At 39.4% G+C, this 19,054-nt stretch overlaps 1 protein-coding gene across 5 annotated transcripts; it reads left to right on the plus strand.

Moving 5' to 3' along the window:
- The first annotated feature begins 2,153 nt into the window (after positions 1 to 2,153).
- On the plus strand, positions 2,154 to 17,346 carry GNG4 (G protein subunit gamma 4). Of its 5 annotated transcripts, none has more exons than XM_082048286.1 (5): positions 2,155 to 2,616; positions 3,027 to 3,226; positions 8,131 to 8,194; positions 9,502 to 9,607; positions 16,581 to 17,346. In XM_082048286.1, exons 4-5 carry the CDS (start codon positions 9,512 to 9,514, stop codon positions 16,707 to 16,709), a joined length of 225 nt encoding a protein of 74 aa, XP_081904412.1. In that variant the 5' UTR covers positions 2,155 to 2,616; positions 3,027 to 3,226; positions 8,131 to 8,194; positions 9,502 to 9,511; the 3' UTR covers positions 16,710 to 17,346. The 5 variants fall into 5 exon arrangements, with proteins under 5 accessions (XP_081904414.1, XP_081904412.1, XP_081904411.1 ...); XM_082048285.1 differs by having other exon boundaries at positions 3,027 to 3,175; XM_082048284.1 differs by lacking the exon at positions 3,027 to 3,226 and having other exon boundaries at positions 2,156 to 2,616.
- Positions 17,347 to 19,054: the final 1,708 nt, after the last annotated feature.

Raw genomic sequence — 19,054 nt, forward strand, 5'->3', positions numbered from 1 at the left:
AGAGTATGCAAGGCTCTTCCAGATGGAAGCCAGGGTTTGGGAGAGGTATGGCACAGCCTGTCTATCTGATACCACTTACAGGATTCTGTGGTAAACCCAAATCATTGTTTTGATGGTGGAGATACATGGTGAGAAAGCAAAGGGTAGGCAATAGCCAAATATTCACTTGTGGTGGGGAAACGAGAGACTCCGAACCATTTCTGAAAAAGTGGATCTCTGGTTTAGAGATCCACTGTTTAGACAAACCTATGACAAAGAATAGGAGAAAGAAAAGAAAAACAGTAGAGAACTGTTATTTGTGAACCAAATTAACCTGATATATCTTTCTGCAGGAAAAATGGTTTCTGTGGGGAAATAAAAACACCTTTCAGCTTTTACTATGGAACATTGACTTTAAGGATCTTCTTTGCATTTAAACCACAGAGGTCCTTCATATTGAGCAAGAGCCTCCCTCCCTTTCAGGATTTCTTGATTTATTATGATTGGAGCATTTACTATGCATTTTGTGGCGAACTCTAGAGAGCAGTGAGGGAAAATACCACCTGGTTTGCTACTAACAAACTTTTAGATTGCCTTTTAGTTTTCCTCATGCTTTTTGTTTAAAGTTGTATTGGCTTTTTTTTTTTTGTCGTCTTGTATGTGCAAATGGAAGTCGCACTTCCATATGTTCCTTTCTTATCACAAAAATGTGAAACAAATACTGTTTGAAAGATCTGCTTGCCTTGAAAAATATCCACTGGAACATCAGTTAAGCTTCTAGAGCTACAGACATCACTGTTTTCTTTGCTACTGTAGAAAGTTACAAACTACGGATGAGTGACCTCTGTGTAGAGATTTGCTTGCCATTACTGCTCTGGAGTGGGGTCATAAAGTCACTAATTTTGCATCTGCATTTCTGTAATAGGGTGTGCTGTGTATTTCACAATTTGGGCAGGCCACTGTTGAAAGAAGATTAAGAACTGTATGTGACTAGTCTGATTAGGCTCTTGCAATACCCTGGGCTACCCAGCAGAATGTAGCTGAGTAAAAGCATAAGCTTGCTCACCGTTTCCAGCTTTGAGCTAGCATTCCTAGGAAAAAAAACAAAACCAAAACAAACAACAACAACAAACCAAAACAAACAAACAAAAAATATTCTTTAATGCAATTGAATAAGGCTCACATAAACTGCACTGGGGCTTGTTCCTGTCAATTCAAGGAACAGAGATTAGTGCTAGCTGCTACAGGTATTGCATTCAAAGCCTATAGGCCAATTCTGGTAGGAGACTCTTGTTTGTGGTGGATCACATGAGTTTGCCGATGAAAACATGTCTATACATGACGAAAATATATTTTAAAGCAGCCATTTCCCTCCTTATATTCTGGCTTAAAGAAGAAAATTGTTAGAATCCAGTGGTAAAAACACTGTTCCAGTGACAACTGTCTAATCATTTGAGCCATCTAGCAAGTGCTCTTTGCCAATAGCACTTAAGTTCTTTGGTAGAGCCTTTCGTATAATAGAATGATGATGCAATTAAATGTGAATGAAACAGCAGCACCATGGGCCAGTTAAGTTTCAGATCAGTTTTTGGAACTCTAGTTAAGGTAAGTTTATGAACTTCCCTATTTATATTCAGTAATGTTTCCCCTCTTCCTGCTGCATTTTCTCCTCCCAAACCAGCACCCTGAAAGCCATCGAGTCAGTCTTAAAGACACAGCCCTTGCTTCAAAGCACCTTTAAAAATGGGGCTCTTCTGTGACTTGGAAATGCTTCCGCTAAGATTGTATGTGAAAAAGTGCTGATAGTGGGGTAAGAGAAAAGGGTGACAAGTGAACATCTCTCCACAGGCCACCTTCTTGGGAAACAAAAGAAATGAGATTGTGGTGATGGTATCCTGCCAACGTGTTAATTATTGGGGCAAACAAAAAATGCTAATTGGCAGTTTAACGGCTCTTAATGCAATCTCAAATTGGTAATGGAGAAGTATATACAAATCGATCTATAAAGCTGAATCGTTTTATTCTGATGTAATAGCCTTGACAAGTGAGTGGTCCCTTTTCCAGAGTGACTCCTTTTTCACAGTGGGCTTTTTTTTCTTTTTTCATTCCCCGCTTCATCCTATTTTTGTTCGGTCCAAGGCACAGACAGGTACTATGGGCTCTTACCTTAAAACATCTGTGTCGCACAGGCTTTGCCCCTTCAATGTATTAGAAAGGCCAGGATGACTGTCTGGTGTCTGCAGGAATCGGGGACGGAGGAAGCCGCAGCAGTAAAACGGCGGAGACCACGGGCCGGGCCGCTGTTGGCAGGTGCCGCTGCCCGGGCTGGAGGAAGGTAAAGCTGGCAGGCGGGACAGGACGCTGCGGGGCTGTGCCTGCGCCTCAAGCTGCCCTTACGGCCAGGACCAGCTTCCCGCCCTGTGCTCTGCAGGCGGCTGACAGCGCCGGCCGTTAACGGCCGCCGCGCGAGGAGGGCCGGTGGCCGAGCCCGCACCGCGGGAGGCGCGAGGGCGGTGGCAGCCGTTGGCGGCGGCCGCTCCGCCCCGCCCGTCAGCGCCGGCCGCGCCATGTGCCGCCGCCAGGCGCCGAGCCGGGCTGCCAGCAGCCTGCCTGCCTGCCTGCCGCCGCCCTCGCACGGTGAGTGTCCCGGCGGCGCCGGACGGGACCCCGCCGCTGCGCGGGAGGCTGGAGGAGGTGGTGCGTGGGCCGAGGCGGGATGGGGGCGGGTGCACCGGCGGCGGGGGCGCAAAGCGGAAGGTGGGACGGCCCTGGCCGGTAGCAGCGGTTCCGCGCGCGGGTTTCTCCGTCGCTGAGCCGGCTCTGGTGCCCTGGGAAACCAGGGGCTGCCTCCGCCCGCCCAGGGCGCGACCGGCTGCGCCGACCGGCAGCCCGGTTGGTCCCGTCGCTTTCGGTAAACAACGGCGGCTTCAGCCGCGCGTTGTGGAGTTACCCGGTTGCCCGCGAAAGTCAGGTTCGGGCTTTGGGGTTCGCCGTTATTGTCTTCGGCGGGGATCGTCCTTCTCCGAAAAAACCTGCTTTCTCTTCAGGCGGAAAATGGTCTGGGGTCTCTGCCCAGCGCGCCTGTGCATCTCCCTTCGGCTGGCTGGTGTGAAGATGCAAGAAAGTGGCTGATTTTCCTGCTGACTGGTTCGCGCTGCTGGAGGAATAAATCTTAACTGCCCAGCTGCTGCTGGCGGTAATTATTAATGTGCGGTGCTGTACACTGCTGTACAGCAAAACGATTAAGGTAGCGCAGTGAGACAAAAAACTCAGAGTCACAACTTGAAAAATGTTTCCGTCCTGCAGGTGATAAAATACCAGGCTTCTTGGAGGCGTTTCCTCTACTTTATATGTCGCTGTTCCATTCAAATACATTTTAAACAAGATTTAAGGGGAATAATCAAACTTCCCCATAGATTTTTTTTTTTTTTTAAGTCATAACTGTCTTTTAAAGTTAGCCAAAGAGGTACAATAGTCAGTAGGTCTCATATTTCTGTATTAGACTTTCTAGATCTCTGATGATTTGCTGGACCATATGGGCACATAACCAGTATGCTGATGACAAATATAGTGCTTAAAAAGATTGTCCTTGTCCGGGTTCTGCCACTGTTTTCTTAAATTTTTAAATGTTGAGAAGTAAGCTGATATTTTGGATAAAATCTTTGGGCTCATTGGCAAGAATTTTTGGAACTTGATGGTTGGACTGGGTATTGAACCTATGTTGACAAAAATGGCGATATTGAAGTTCAGCTGTTTTGCAGTTACATGATAGCAGTTATTTTTTAAATCACCATATTTATGGACTTAAAATGGTATGCTCTCCTTATCGTGAGCAGTAGCTGTGCCTTTAATTTTGTCTGCTCATACTACTAAGCTTCTGCTAAGTGGATGGAGTATAAAATGCAGTGTTTTTCTATTAGGGATAGAGAAAGCAAAAAGATTCCTTAGCTTCACTATCTGTTTGCAGAGCTACATTGGATGCAGTAAATCTTGGAGTAAGAACTGAGATAGCAGGGGCAGTCGTTCTTTTCCCTTCCATGCCCTGCAGATGAAGGGGAAATTACCAATGTTGTGTGGACAGTGATGCTAGCTCATATAGCAGGGGTATTTTAAGTTTCTATTACCTAAACAGCAACCATAGAACTCCTTTTTTTTTTTTTCCCATTCCCCTGAAATTCCTTTGATATGCCAGTTTGGCATCAAACAGCAACAAGGCTGTAAATTTTGCTGTTTATATCCCTGGCATGTTTGCAAGTGGATAATGAAATGTGGGGATCTTTTTTCACTTTAGAAAGTGATTTGCAGGTGGTTATTCATGGATGACTCCCATTAGTATCACTGGAACTTGGTTGCATGATTAGATTAACTTTTCTGTTACGCTCCATGGTCCAAGAGGTACAGAGCTTGTAGGGAAGGTGTGCTTCAGAGTTGTGAATCCTGGGTTCTTCAGTCTAGTAATTTCAGGTCCATTGCTTTAGGTTGCTAAAAGAAAATAGAAGGCACCAAACAATTGGGTTTAGGGCTTTTTAGATTGAATTCTACAGGTCACTCTGTTGGCATGATATTTTAAGGTTGTACTTGGAAGTGGAGGGGGGAAAACTGCAGTCCAGCTTTTCATCCCTGTTGTTTGTAGAAGTCCATAATGGCTTGAAAATTATATTTTGCTTCAATGTTACTCAAATTTTGAGACATTTTCTGCACTTTACTAACAGGTATTTATGAAGTTGGGTAAATGTAGGTTGTACTCTTTACTCTATGCAAGGTCAGGCTGTACCTGCAAATATTTATGCAACTTCCTGGGTTATCATAAGTTGGCCTTTGAAGTACTGTTGGGTACAATATAATCTATTCTAAAAACAAATAAAAGTTGCTCATCATGAGCATTTTTATGGGCCCTGGAGATTAAGATCTTTGGCAGAAATGAATTAACTGCACCCAGAAATAGGATGACATTCTTGTGAGGTAAAAATCCCCAAATCCCTGAAAATTCAGCTGGCTGGGGGGCTGTCGCTACACAGCTTTCAGGAGCAATGTTCTAAGAAATGAGGTGTGCCAGTCAGCAGAAACTACTTGGCCGAAAAAGGCCGTGTAGCTGCTGTCACTATTTTTTGTTAACACAATCATCATTTCCCTTAAAGAAAAGAGTCACAGAGACTAGATTAACGAACTCGGTGCATTGCATAAATATACACTGGACAGATGAGCTCCACTATAATCTAGGTCTGCTGGCATGCATCAGTAACATGTAGGCTGCACGTAGTCTGATCACTAACATAACTACTGTAACTACAGTGATTATCCAGACCTGTATACATCTGTATTGATCTAACTTAATAGGGGGCTGCTGGAAAAAACAACGAGGAATGAATGTTAGCAAACCCAGCTGAGTAATTTCTGGTCGAGGCTCTTTAGGTAATTTAAAAGATGTGGAGAAGTTATTCCTTTTGAGCATCAAAAGCAGCATGGCCAGCAGATTGAGGCAGGTGATTCTGCCCCTCTGCTCTGCTCTGGTGAGACCCCACCTGGAGTCCTGCATCCAGCTCCGAAGCTCTCAGTACAGGAAAGACATGGACCTGTTGGAGAGGGGCCACAGGAGGCCACGAAGGTGATCAGAGGACTGGAACAGCTATCCTTTGAGGACAGGCTGAGAGAGTTGGGCTTGTTCAGCCTGGAGAAGAGAAGGGTCCAGGGAGACCTTATTGTGGCCTTTCAGTACTTAAAAGAAAGATAGGAATGGACCTTTTAGCAGGACCTATTGCAATAGGACAAGGGGTGATGGCTCTAAACTAAAGGAGGGAAGATTCAGGTTAGACATGAGGAAGAATTTTTTTATAATGAGGATGGTGAAACACTGACCCAGGTTTCCCAGAGTGGTGGTGGATGCCTCATCCCTGGAGACATTCAAGGCCAGGCTGGATAGGGCTCTGAGCAACCTCATCTAGTTGAAGATGTCCCTGCTCATGGCAGGGGTGTTGGACTAGGTGATTTTTAAAGGTTCCTTCCAACCCAAATTTTCTATGATTCCATGATCCTGTAGGCTGCCCCCCAGATACAATACAAAGCTGTGCTTTCCCAGGGGTCTAAAGGCCTCAAGAATACTTGACTGGTCAAAAGGAGCTGTCTTAGGAGAGAGGGTTAGAGCCATTTGTCAGGCTGCAGCCTCCAAGGAAACACTGAGAGAGGGTGTTTAAAGGAGGAGGCTTCCTCACATTCTAGGGGACAGTTGTTCAGGGAGAGGGTGTGTAACATACTCTCTTGTTGTTATTTTTTTTTAATCTCCAGAGCTTTATTTCTAAGTCACAATATTATTTCCTTAAGGAATATTAAGCTTAAGGTTATTAAAGAGTAACACAGGTTCTAAGGAGAATGGAACCAGTTCTCGGTCAAAACTTTGTTTGCAAAGAGGACCAGTTCATTGCAGACTGGTTTGAAAATGAGTAAAGTTCTCATTGTCAACATCACTTAATATATAATAGAGCCTTAACTGATGTGCAAATACGTACTCTATTTGCAGAAAGTGAGAGAAGGCAGAGGTATATGTAGTTTGGTGAGTGAAATATGAAACAGGAGAAATCCATCCTATCAAGTTCTGGAATCAGAACTGTCTGTATGAAAAAAAAAAAAAAAAAAAAGTAAATGGATGCTAAGCACTTCCAGAAATACGGTGGTTAAATTTTTAAGTGCATGTAAATGCCAGGGTAGGAGCAGAATTTGGAACAGAACAAATGTTTGTGCTTTAGAGTATAAACAAACCTCTTACTTGGGATAAGTGGAAATTTTCTCCAGTGGCTGAACCACATAGTGCTAGACTTCTTTTTTATTTTTTAAAGTTCTTTTTAAAATGAAGCCTCTTATTCTGATTGTTTTCTGATATCATGAAATAGTTTATCAGAGAAAATACATAATTTCTTTTTAAAATTGACCCATTTGCTGTTTCAGAATATAACTAAGAACATATTCTGTTGGTGGCATTGTTTTGGAAACATGGTTTGGATTTTTTAAAGCATTTTTGTGCCTAATGGCCTTTTCAAAATTCCTTTACAGTTTCAACTAGCTGGATGTACTAGAAACAGTGTTCTCATCAACTTCAGTGCAGGGAGTGATGGTTCAAATTGTCTAGCTCTAAACTTTTACAGTTTAGGGGAATGAATAGCCAGAAAAGCTTGGGAGATCTGGAGTTCTCTGGCCTGTTCATGCAGTTTCAGTTGCTTAATTCAGTTTATCTGTATTATTCAAAATTAAATTTCTAATCTGCCTCTGGAGTTGGGCTGTGGCAAATGTAGAAATGACTCCGTGACTTCATTTAGCTTGGCTTTTTTGACCATGTGGTCATTAGTAGTCTGGCTGTGAGATGATAACAAAATTTAAATGTTTCAAACTTGTGGGGATATAATTTTGTGAACAAAGATATAAGTGTTTATTCTTAGCTATTTGAATAGGTTAAGACTTAAAAGCTAGGTTATGGAGTTAAACAAAAAGTCCAGAGTTGACCTGTAATTCAGAACCTCCTGCTCTTGTGAATATCACTTGTCCACTGCAAGTCAAAACAGATCTGAAAATTGTTTGGAGGCTGTTGGTTAGTTGTGGAATTTTGTACCGTACATGACATTTTATGCAAAACCAGTTCTTCCACATGTATTTAATCCTGTGCCTTGTGAGGAACACGAGTTAAAAGATTGTAAACAGAGACCCAAGACCAAAAGAAAAAAAAAGCTACTGTGTTCTAACACGATTTTTGTTCATCAGAGTGCATACCAGGGTGAAACTTGTATTCTATTAAAATGACACACTTGTGTACAGAAAACCTGGTCTTTATCTTAGCATGTATTAAAGCTCTTGTTTTATTTGGCCCAATTAATCTATTTTAAGGTAGCATTTCCTCTGCCTAGACTTACACAAGTTCTGAAAAAGATTGTTCTTGCTTTTTCAAATTAGTCTTGAGCATGTTCACCGTCATATTTGTATTCCGCCATCCAATTTTACAGCACAGGTTGCCAGTTTTAGAAAGGAAAAGAAACAGTTATCTTTGAACATCTGTGTTTTGCAAAATCAAAACTATTAAAAAGTTATTCCTCCATTCTGTTTGTGCTCTGGATTATATATTCTATTGACTCTCACATGCTTAAGACATTGTATATAAATTTTTTTTAGAAGAGCATTTCCTGTGTCCTGCTTGATTTCCTGCTTGTATCTTACACCCCAGTGACTGGATCAGGTAAGTTATTGAGGTTCAAGAAGGGAAATCTGTGCAGTTCTAGGTGCTCACTTCTTGTGCAGAAGTAAGCTGAAAGTATTAATTTTGAAAGACCTGAGCTTAAAACTCTTTTGACAGCAATACAAAATGCCATGTTTTGTGTGTTTTCTCCTGCATTCCATCTGCTTCTGTGTCTTTTGCATTGCCTAACTTTGTATTGATTTCTGATGCACGGCACTAGACTAACCTTGCTTCAGGTGGCACTTGTGGAGTACCAAGCATACAGGACCACAGGCGAGTGTTTTGGCTCATCAAAACCTCAGTGCCTTGTCTTGGTAGTATAAGTAGTCCAGGACCTGTCTAAATCATCTGTATCTGATCTTACCTTTCTTTCCGTGTGGGCTTGGCCCAACTTCCAATGACTTCAAAATAGTAACTGCAACTTGTGCTGGATCAGCACAAGTGTGGTGTCAGCGCAACATCTCCTAACATGCGCAATGTCTCCTAACACATAGGGCATATATTTTGTAAGTTTATTCAAGGTTCCAATGTAATCATCTTGACTAATTGGGTAACAATGCTGAGTACTGTGTGATAACAAGTTGACTTACCCTCAAGACCTCAGGGAGCAGCAACACAAGAAATCCAAACACTGACACCCCCTAATTAGATGTCCCTTCCTGAGAGCTGTAGATCTCTTAAAAATAATGCATTCCTATACCGTATAGCATACTGTACTGGTTTTAAGTCATCTTTAGACTTCTTTGGGGATGTGGAAGCAAAAAGCTGGAAACCACTGCACTATTTATTCTTAATTTTTTACTTTATTTTTCAACTCCTTAAATCTGTAGTCAGAATTTTGCCTAGTTCTCTGTCTTAAAATTTCTCTCTTTCTGATGCCTGGTGAGAACAGTGTGGCATTCATTTCCACTTCTGAACTTGTTTTCATGTTAGTAGGTGTAATTGGGGTATGGAGCCAAACTGCATAATGGCTGCAAGGTCTGTTTATGAACAGCTGTTCTGCTTTGGCAATCTGAACCAGGGCAACCATTTCTACGCTGAAATAATGGCTGTATACTCTGCATTTGTGTGTTGTTTGCAGAATTCAGATCGAATACTGGCAGTGGAGGATGCAAATATGTAATGCAATAAGGTGCTATTGAACAAGAGAACAGAAATAAATTATGTCTGGTTTATATTTGGGACCTACAGCTCGGCAGTGCCAATGTGATGGGCAAGGGTTGGTTAAATTTTAGATAACTGTCCTCTCACTGACTGCTGTATTTGCTATCCAAGCTTTTAAATTGTCTCAACTTTGTCTCTTCTAGGGAAAACAAAATGAAGGAACTGGTGTCAAACAGTACAACCAATATATCTCAAGCCAGGAAAGCTGTGGAGCAATTAAAAATGGAAGCATACATGGATAGGATGAAGGTAAACTTGGACATATTGTTGGCATTTTGAATTCACTCACTAGTTTGTGGTACAGCCTTCCTTTAATTTTGCGGAAAAACTCAATTGGCTGAAATAAAAAATCTGTGTTGAGCTATAAAACAATGTTCAGTACTGTGAAGTAGTTACGTACTAACTGCTTCATTCTAGTGAAGCAATTTCCAAAGACTGGCTACTAGTCTGCTTCTGTATGAGTGCCTTTTATGTCTGTCAAAAGTGGTATTTTGTAAAATATTTAAAATCAGCTGGCAGATGCACAGGTGCTCTCCTTTGTTACCTGTAGCTGAATATAAGTACAGCTCAGGTTTCTTTGTTCTTCTTCTTTAGGAACTGGAATAAATATTTTAAGATATTGCAATACTTTTGAATAATGATGAGACAAGCTGAATTGCTTTGAATTGTTTAGTTTCAGCACAGACATCATTGCACAAAAAAATAGGTATGATTGCGATGTTCATTTATGATTCTTCACACTTGATTGCCAGTCGTATGTGAGGATTTGGTTTTATCTTGCCTCTAAATGTATGTGGATTAAATATTTTATCTAAAGGCACTATTAAACAGAGGTTCTCAACATTTTTAACCAGAAAAGCCTGTCATTCTTCCCTGTCATTCTGCCTTCAACTAGGCTAAAATTTTGTGGATAAATCAAGCACCTAAAAACTAGTAATGTCATAGAAAGCTTTGGGAAACCAATGCTCATTTCTTTTGTGCTCTCTCGCTTCTCTCTGCTTCTGAAAATAGGGAATAATGATTTGGATGAAAAATCCAGCCTCTACAAGGAAGAAGAGTTTAAAGATGGAAAGACTAGAAAAAGGAACACTTTTAAATAATCGTTTTTTCTTCAAACAGCTGTAATTGAGTTGTTACAAACTGTAAGTGTTTGTAACCGAGGTTGCAAACTCAGTAAGACAGTTTAGAATGATTGTACATAAATTCTGCGTGTAGTCTGAACTCAGTCTGTTTGTCCATCCATCCTGTTTTTGACATTCTGCATGTAGTCAGCATGGGGGCAACAGTATAGAATAACAATTTTAAAATAGTATCAGATCATAAACTCACTAATTAGATGGTATTTATAATTCAGAAATATTAGCATAATTGACATGAGTAGTTAATCTTGCTTCTATGAAAACAGAAATTTCAGTTGCATTTTTGTTGCAGTTTTTAGCAGTGTTTTGTAAGACCATTGAATTTGCGAAGTTATAATTTCTATCTTGTTGTATAGTGTCGTGACAAATTCATCACTTAATAGATGCCTGTTTGCAGGGACAGGTATTTCTGTTTCCTTCTGTAAGGGAAGACCTGACTTTTCAGAAATCAGTGGGGTTAGTCCCCTGATTCAGGTCACATTGCAGCTGCATGAACAACAGAACTGGCAAGAAAGAACGTGTGTGTGTGTGGCAGAGAAAAGGGTTGGAAAAATATGGCCCAGTTTATTGGAATTTGAAACTGTTTATACTTAGCACATTGTCTTCAACTTGCTTTTATATAATCAGTGGTAACTTTACATACCACATAATTAGCTCAGTTTTGCAGATAGCTTCGTTAGTTAGATGTATAACCTTCTTAATTACATGTGTAAGAAAGATGTAGGTTATTTTTACAGTTAGTTTAATTAAAAAGAACGCGGTTGTTAGCAAGTGTGGCAGACCTAAAAAACAGATAGCTAGAAAGTACAATTATTTCACCTTCCAAAACAGCTTGGAAACAAAAAGGCACCAAAGAAAATCCAATGCATTTCAGTGTTCTGAGCGCTTCTATACCAAAGTATAATAAATACAATTTGCAAAATGTTTAGGTCTTGATTTCTAGAATTTATTTGAACAAGTGTATGAGGGATTGTAAGAAGAGGTTGGTTGGCTTTTTATTCCCTCAAGATCCGCTTTACCTTTTAATCTTGAAACAGTTAATTGTGTATTTTAGTATAGCCAAATTTTACCGAGAGACTTTCCAAGATTTTGAGTTCTCGGATCATAACTGTAAAGGCAGAGAAATAACCTTACTTCCTTTTTTCTGCTTAAACTATTTAGGCATGTAACAAAAGATCAGTATTTTTCAAATAATTTAATTAAACACTGTTTTGGAAGTAGCTATAGCCAAGTGGTTATTCCCGTAATAGACAAGACCACATTGCTAGCATTAAAATGTATCTGCATTATTGACTAGGGAAATCAGAAGTTCCAGCTAATTTTTCTACTACAGAGCCACTTTATTTTCCAGGCATGGTGGCTGCTGTAACCAGCAAGGGCTGGGTGTGCTCAGTTAAAATCTTCCAGTTTGCAAGATGTTGATAGTTATCCATTCCCTGCTGCGTTATGGATTTTTCAGCTGATTTAAAAATCAAACCTGATAACCAGGGGGAACAGCAAGCAGTGCAGTGTTGAGGATCCACAAAGGCTACTCACTGTTGCAGTGTGAAACAAACACGGCATCATAAAAGGAGAGGATGAAGTTATTGGTGTATTGGTCGGTTGTTAGAAGTATTACTGTGGTGGGTTTTTGTAAACTGTAAGAATCCCAGAAGAATCATAAATTGAACCTGCCTTACTTCCTCACAAAAGGAGCAGCAATAAGTAGAAAGCAGGAGTAGCAGATTCCAAGCTAGGAAACATCAAATGAAATCAGATGAACAGTGGCCTCATGACTAGTAGTGTCTTCCAAAGATGCTAGCAGCAACATCAAGAAAGCAAAGATAATATTGGTGCTTTATCATAATTGTCCCCAGAATAAAGCACTATTTAATCTTCTCTTTGCAAGCAGAAAAGGAGGAGTTCTCTGACATGTGTATCAGTTATTATTCCATTTTCTTTTTTCTTAAGAAGATAGAAAATATTCCTAACTGGGTCTGAATAGTGTTGGGAGATAAGCAGTGGGATTGCCAATAAATGTGTGTGAATCTCTTTGTTTTAGATGTAAAGGATAAGCAGAGGGGGTGTCGTAGCAAGGATGGTAATTAGTCACAATCCATGACAAGAGAGATGACATAGTAATTGCAGCATTTTGCTCTGTCATTGAAGCTTATAATTATTAGTGCAGCTAACAGGATTATGTTCCAGCTTTGGCTGTTTTTATCACCTCTGTTATTCTGAAATAAAATGGTAAAATTCCACAGTCCTCCTGAGACTATTTCTTTAAAGCATCAGGGTTGAGTGTTTTGTTTGTTTGTTGTTTGTGGTGGTGTTGTTTCTTGTTTTGCTTATTTTAGCTTTTTTTTTTTTTTTGTAATTTGACAACCAGATGTATTTTTCACTACACAGAATAATTGTATAAAATGTGAGATGATACCTTGTGAGATTATACCTTTATACTGCATTCCCTCTATCTATGCACTTTAAAAGATTAAAAAAAAAAAAAAGTTAACTTTCTGCTAGAATTCATCAATCAAACTGGAGTCTGATTTTTTTCTTTAGCCACTTCTGCAAGATGTATAAATTACTTTGAATTTGCAGACCAAGCTGTATTGCATAGGAGAGCTGAAATGATGCGTTAGCTTCATTTGAATATTCAAATTACATGTGCTTATTTTAATTATTAATAAAAGCTATTGTGAAACTGTACAGCAGCATTCAGCTACAAATAAATCTAAAGGTGAGTAAAAGCTATGATAGAGTGGCCTTCATTTAACTTCCTCCTTGGCACAAATAGGATGATCAGCAAGTTATTTTTATAGGAACAAACCACAGCATTGGCCATTAGGCAACCTCTGCCTGCTGGCATATGCTGAAGCAGGCGGCTCTACTCTAGCCATAATGTGACACACTGTGCAGAGGTTGTCAGCCACTGCTGGTCTGAATACTAACACAGAGCAGGAAAATTGCTGAAAGCAACCTTGTATTTTGCTCTTTTTTTGGCCACAGTTCTGACTTTGCCCACCCTGCTCACAACCAATGTTTTCATTGCACCTGGAATGTGATCAGCTAACGTAACTCCCCTTAGTGAGTGGTCATTATTCATTCCACTGTGCAAGCTGGAGATGTTGCACTTTTAGCGAAGAAATGGCCATAATTCACTTTTATAACTACTGTAATCCCAATGGGAGGATTTCTCCTCCCCAAACCTCTTATTTTTTTAAAGCATGAAAATACATGGCCTAGTACAGGGTTTAGTTTGTGACAATGTGCTAAAATGTAATAATGTTCCTCAGTTCCTTGTTATAGTTTTGTTTTCTACTAAATCGTACTATGGTTTATCTAAAAGCAAACTAATTCATGATTTAAACACTGTGACATTGAAGAAAGTGCTTGCTCTGCTTCATGGCATTCCAGCGTTAGAGGACAAGTTAGATATAGAAATTTATATTGTGCTTCTGATAGTGAAAATCCTTTTTATTGTTATATGATGTCAAAGCACAGTAATACGTAGAGAAACAGAAAGTGATATTACTGGGTTCATCCCTTCTAAGCATGATGATTGAAATTGTACTTCTCTTCCATTGAACAAAAAGCAATATACTTGGGCTGATGTTGCTTATCCATATGTGTAACAAACAAGTTCATTATGGGAAGGTCAATCTGTTCAAGTCCAGTGTTGGTTCTCTGCTCCTGTAGGGTCAGTCTACTTAAAAAGATTGTTGGTTTAATTAACAAAATACCTTATTTGTTAGCTTAATAATTGAAGATGAAATGTGCCAGGCATCTTTAATAAACCTTGACTCTGGCACCCAGAGAATTAGACTAGCTTTCTGCTAGGTTTTATGGCAGTAACGTTTGTTGTGACATACCACTGAAAATGTCACTGAGCTTTTTGTGGGCACCTGTGGCGCTGAGTTTGACTTGCTCTGAATGCAAGAGTTCAGGACCAGCTAATAAATTAATTAGAGGATAGAACTGCCTTAGTTTGAGACATGCAGCTGAGCTGGAAGGGCAATAGAAAAGCTAAAATATGTATGTTAAAAAATTGTGAATATACTGGTGATTGTCATGAATTGAAAATACTTCTCCAAAATGCTGTGGTGGTACATTCCTCCTTACATTACTGGAAACACACTAACCTCCTGTTCAGTGGATGCATTCTATCCCTGTGTATACTTTGCTGAGGTACAGCATACATCATTAGCAAAGAAAAGTATATTTTCTGTCTTGCTATCTTTTTGGGGCTTGATAGGAATTTAATAATCTCTTTACATTGTGCCTTTCTTTGGAGAATCTGCTTTTTAAAAATTCACAAGTAAATGTAAATGAAAACTGGGAATATGATAGGATTCCTACGTTTTCTGCTTGTTCATTACAGTTCTACCCCTCTATACTAGATAGTGCCCTCACACCCAGAGCCTCATTCTTTTGTCATTGCTTAGCAAGTAGCTACTTGAAGTATGTCTGAAAACAACTACAATCCTTTCTTTGTACTTTGAAGTCCATTATTTTCCAAACATTTTTTTGACATGCTTCTCTTTTGAGAAGTGCTGGTCCTTCTGAATATCTCTGCTGATTTGCTCAGTTTGATGCTGTGTCTTCTGCATTGGCCCAGCGATGTTCACACTTAGTGCCTCTGCCCACTCATTTGTCTTACAGGCCAGTGCAAAGGTAAACTAATTTTAAGTAACCTAAACATCCTTGCTTCCTCTGAGGAGGATAGTCTATACTGGGATGTCAACCGTAGGTACTTTGTGAGTGTAAGCATTCCACAAAGGCATGTTTTAGTGAATATTTAAACAATAAAAAGTCACTTTCTTTCGGAAGTTAATTTAAGTTTCATGTGAATCCTGATCCAACAGCCATTGACTTCATAGGTCTAATCTGGAGACTACTACAGATTTGACTCGTGCCAGAGCAAGCAGGGTGTGGGAAAGCTAAAGCTAACAGTGAAGACATACCTGCTAGAAGAATACCAGAAATCAAATTTGTTTTTCCTCTTCATGATAGTTGTGCAAACATGCTGACCTCAGTGTTTGACTCAGGAAAAGCTGTCATGGTACTCAGAGAAAAGGGGTTTTTGTAGAGATTTCATATCTCATTTTCTGAATTATCATAGTATTGAAGACACAATAATTAAAGCGAAGAGATACAGATAGTTGTAAATATCTTGCTACCTGAACAGAACAGAAATATTTCATATATACATTCTAAGTTCTTAAAAAAAATAAATGAGTCACAGTCACCTCATGTCACCAATATTCCTATGGCACAAAGCTGCAAAGGTTACAAGCTTTCAACTACAGCTGAAATGGCTTAATATTTCATTTTTAATTTCATGCAAAACATCTTGTATACCAACACACTGTTACATTTCTGTAGGACTTTTCAGTAAGTATAAACCAGCATTCTGAATTTGGAGACTTCAGAATTGGTCATTTTAGAAGTATAATAATATTAACATAAAAATATTAAGGTACTAACTGCTCAAGTTTAAATTAATGCTGCAAATAAAGTGCTACTTATAATAACTAAGCAGAAGATTGAAGTCTGACTCCATTTAAAAATCAATATTTAGCTTAAATGATGGTCAAGTTTTGCTCCTGGTTTTCTTTTTAATCCCATTGTCATGTGCCTAAAGAACTTTTTATTTGTCTGGTTTGCATCCAGAGGAGCAAAGGGTAGAGATAGTTTTTTGTGGAAAACTTTATAACCAATGACTGGGAATAAGAGGCGAAGCAGGCGGCCTCTACAGAAACACGCTTCAAGGAGAATCCCTATTGCTTATGGGCCATTAGCAGATACATGTTTTAATGAGTATATGCTCCTTAGCTTCTTTCTGATGGAGGGGAATAGCTGAACATGAATCACATAAATTGATACCGTCTCATGTCACTGTCTTAGATAAAAATGTATATAGTGATTACTAGGCTTAGTAAGAGCAAATGCAGAGTTGTTGTCTCTAGTGATTTCAAGGATAAACCAATCTACTCCTATTTGATGACAGCCTCCATTATCATATGTTATATGAAGAATATCTATGCAATGCAGATTGGTTCAAAATTAAGTGTTACAGTAGTTTCTGTCTTCTCTTCTGTTAGGTATCCAAAGCTGCAGCAGATTTATTGGCATATTGTGATGCTCATGTTGGAGAAGATCCCCTTATTATTCCAGTGCCTGCATCTGAAAATCCCTTCAGGGAGAAGAAACTGTTTTGTACTATTCTTTGAGTCAGTTTCCAATTAAAAATGTCTTCTGCTAAAATTTGGTATCAGTGTTGCATGCTTTTAGTTTTAGCATTTTTTTCTGTAGATATCAATACTTAGCCTATAGCTGCGATCTTCTTAGAAGGTAGTGCATTTTCTGGAAAAACAAAACAAAACCTAAAAACTTCAAGATAATCATTGTTCTTTCAGACCAATGTACAAGTTTAATTTCAGTTCTTCTTAAACATTTTTTTGGTCTTAATGAAAGTATTGAATATGGTATCAAATTGTAGATGCCTTTGCCAGTCATAGATTTTTCTGAGACCTAAAAGAGTCATGCCAATTCTTGAAGCTATTTTTAACATTCTTATTTTCTTTGGAAGGTACATTTAATTCATTTGCCTTTACAAATTTATATCTAAAAAGAGTAGTGTGACCTTTCCTCAAGTAGCACTATTTAGGAAGAAATCCCAGTGGTTTATGATGTTTGGAATGATAAGTCTTATACAGTAAGTCGTGTTTATAAATATGTTTTGTGAAGACTGTAATAAACTTGACTACAAGTAAACCAACTATGTAACTACAAGCAAAATCAAGATGTATAGTTACACACCAGGACTGCATGAATAAAACTGTAGAAAATGTGGCTGCTTGTATGTTATTTTGAATGATAATTATTTCAGTTATTTTAAAAAACAAACTAAAGTGTCATATGTCAGCTGTTCCTGAGGGTCTTAGTGGAGGGTATAAATCTGCCCTGATTGGTACAAGGAGGGGAATTTTCCTAAGTAGCTCTCTACATGCTTTTGCCTGTGAGCAAGACTTTATGGGGATGGAGAGTAACCGTAAATTAATGTTGAGCTAGAACAGACAGCGAGGCCACTGTGCTATTCACAGCCACTGTTTGTGTATTTTGTAGCCAAAGATTAGGCAGGAGAGAAGTTATCAGCAAGTAAATTGTGGAGGTTCAAGGAGGTTTTTTCTTTTGACTTTGTTTAAAGTGCAGCAAGAGGAAAAAAGTGAGGTATGGAATAGGATCAATCTGTCTTCAATAAGTAAAATTAAGTTCAATCAAGGCATCTGATGGAAACAACTGTTACATTATATACTACTCTTTTTTTTTTTTTTTTTTTTTTAATTCTTCTCCTTAAAAAAAGTCAAAGCTCCCCTCTGGTCTGATATATTAGGAGAGTTCCCTCAGCGCAGTACTTTATATGTACAGTGTGTCAATATATGGGAAGTGTCTCCTGCCTCACACATGGGGCTGACTTCACGGCCTTCCAAGGAGTGGCAGTTTCCTTGGAGAACTGCACTGGTCTGAGTGAGCCGAGGCTCTGAACAGCCACCCATAATGGAATGTGCTTCCTCTGCACAAACTTGTTTTCTGTGAGCATCTTAAGTACCTGCAAGGCAAAGACTAGCTGAGGAACCAAGGGCCTTGGACTGTACTTAAATGCTGAATTTAGATGCTAGAAAAGGGCTGTTTGGTGAATTAAGTGATTTGCATTTAGCCCAAAGTGCACCTCCCTGCTCCAGCTTATTTTTAGCAGTTTCCATCAGTGTTTGTTGTACTGGTTTGTGCAGTGGAAATACAAGGTGTCTGTATTGTACAGGGTTTGTTTTCTTTGCCAGTCAACTTGGACAAAGTGCCTCACCCACCTGCATTCAGCTACCAGTCCAGTCACATGGGAGAGGTGGCTTTGGACTGGAGTGCTGCTGCTGGCCAGCTCATTCACCACCTCTATCTAACACAGAACTTCCATGTTAATTTTTTTTACAATAATATTACAAGAAGAAAATTATATTCCTTGTAACCAATAGGCTTTTGGGATGTCTTTCATTTAAAGGTTGGGGTTTCAATTTGGCAGCTGAAGACATCAGTAGTCCAGTAGGCACAGTGCTGTTTCACAGTACCTATACCGAAAAACACTCAAATGTCTTGACCAGGTTTTGTCTTGGCTAGGTTTGTCCTTGGTTTCTATTTCAAAGTTTTCACCCTAAAATTCCCATTCTGAACTTTTAACAGCATTTCTTAATGCATGGTGTGTTCAGCTTTATTCTGAGGGGTAGAGGAATAGGCTTCACTGAGTAGCTATTTTAATGATAGTGAAATAAAAATGGCTTTCTGGAAGTATTTGTTAAAAAGGAGTAACAAAATGCTTAATAAGGTTCTTTAGGGAATCCTTCCTACACTGTACATGATTTGGTAACTGCTCTGATCACCATGGCAACATTTTCATTTGTCCTTCCGCATGTATGGTTTTAACTGGAACAGCAAGGGAGGAGAATACAGGGCATACAGCTTTATTCTCAAAGGCTTTGTGACAACTTGCATTTGTGGTTCATCATTAACATTCCCATCTAAAATA

The sequence above is a fragment of the Streptopelia decaocto genome (genome assembly GCF_964273445.1).
Source record: "Streptopelia decaocto genome assembly, chromosome: 3".
NCBI lineage: Eukaryota > Metazoa > Chordata > Aves > Columbiformes > Columbidae > Streptopelia > Streptopelia decaocto.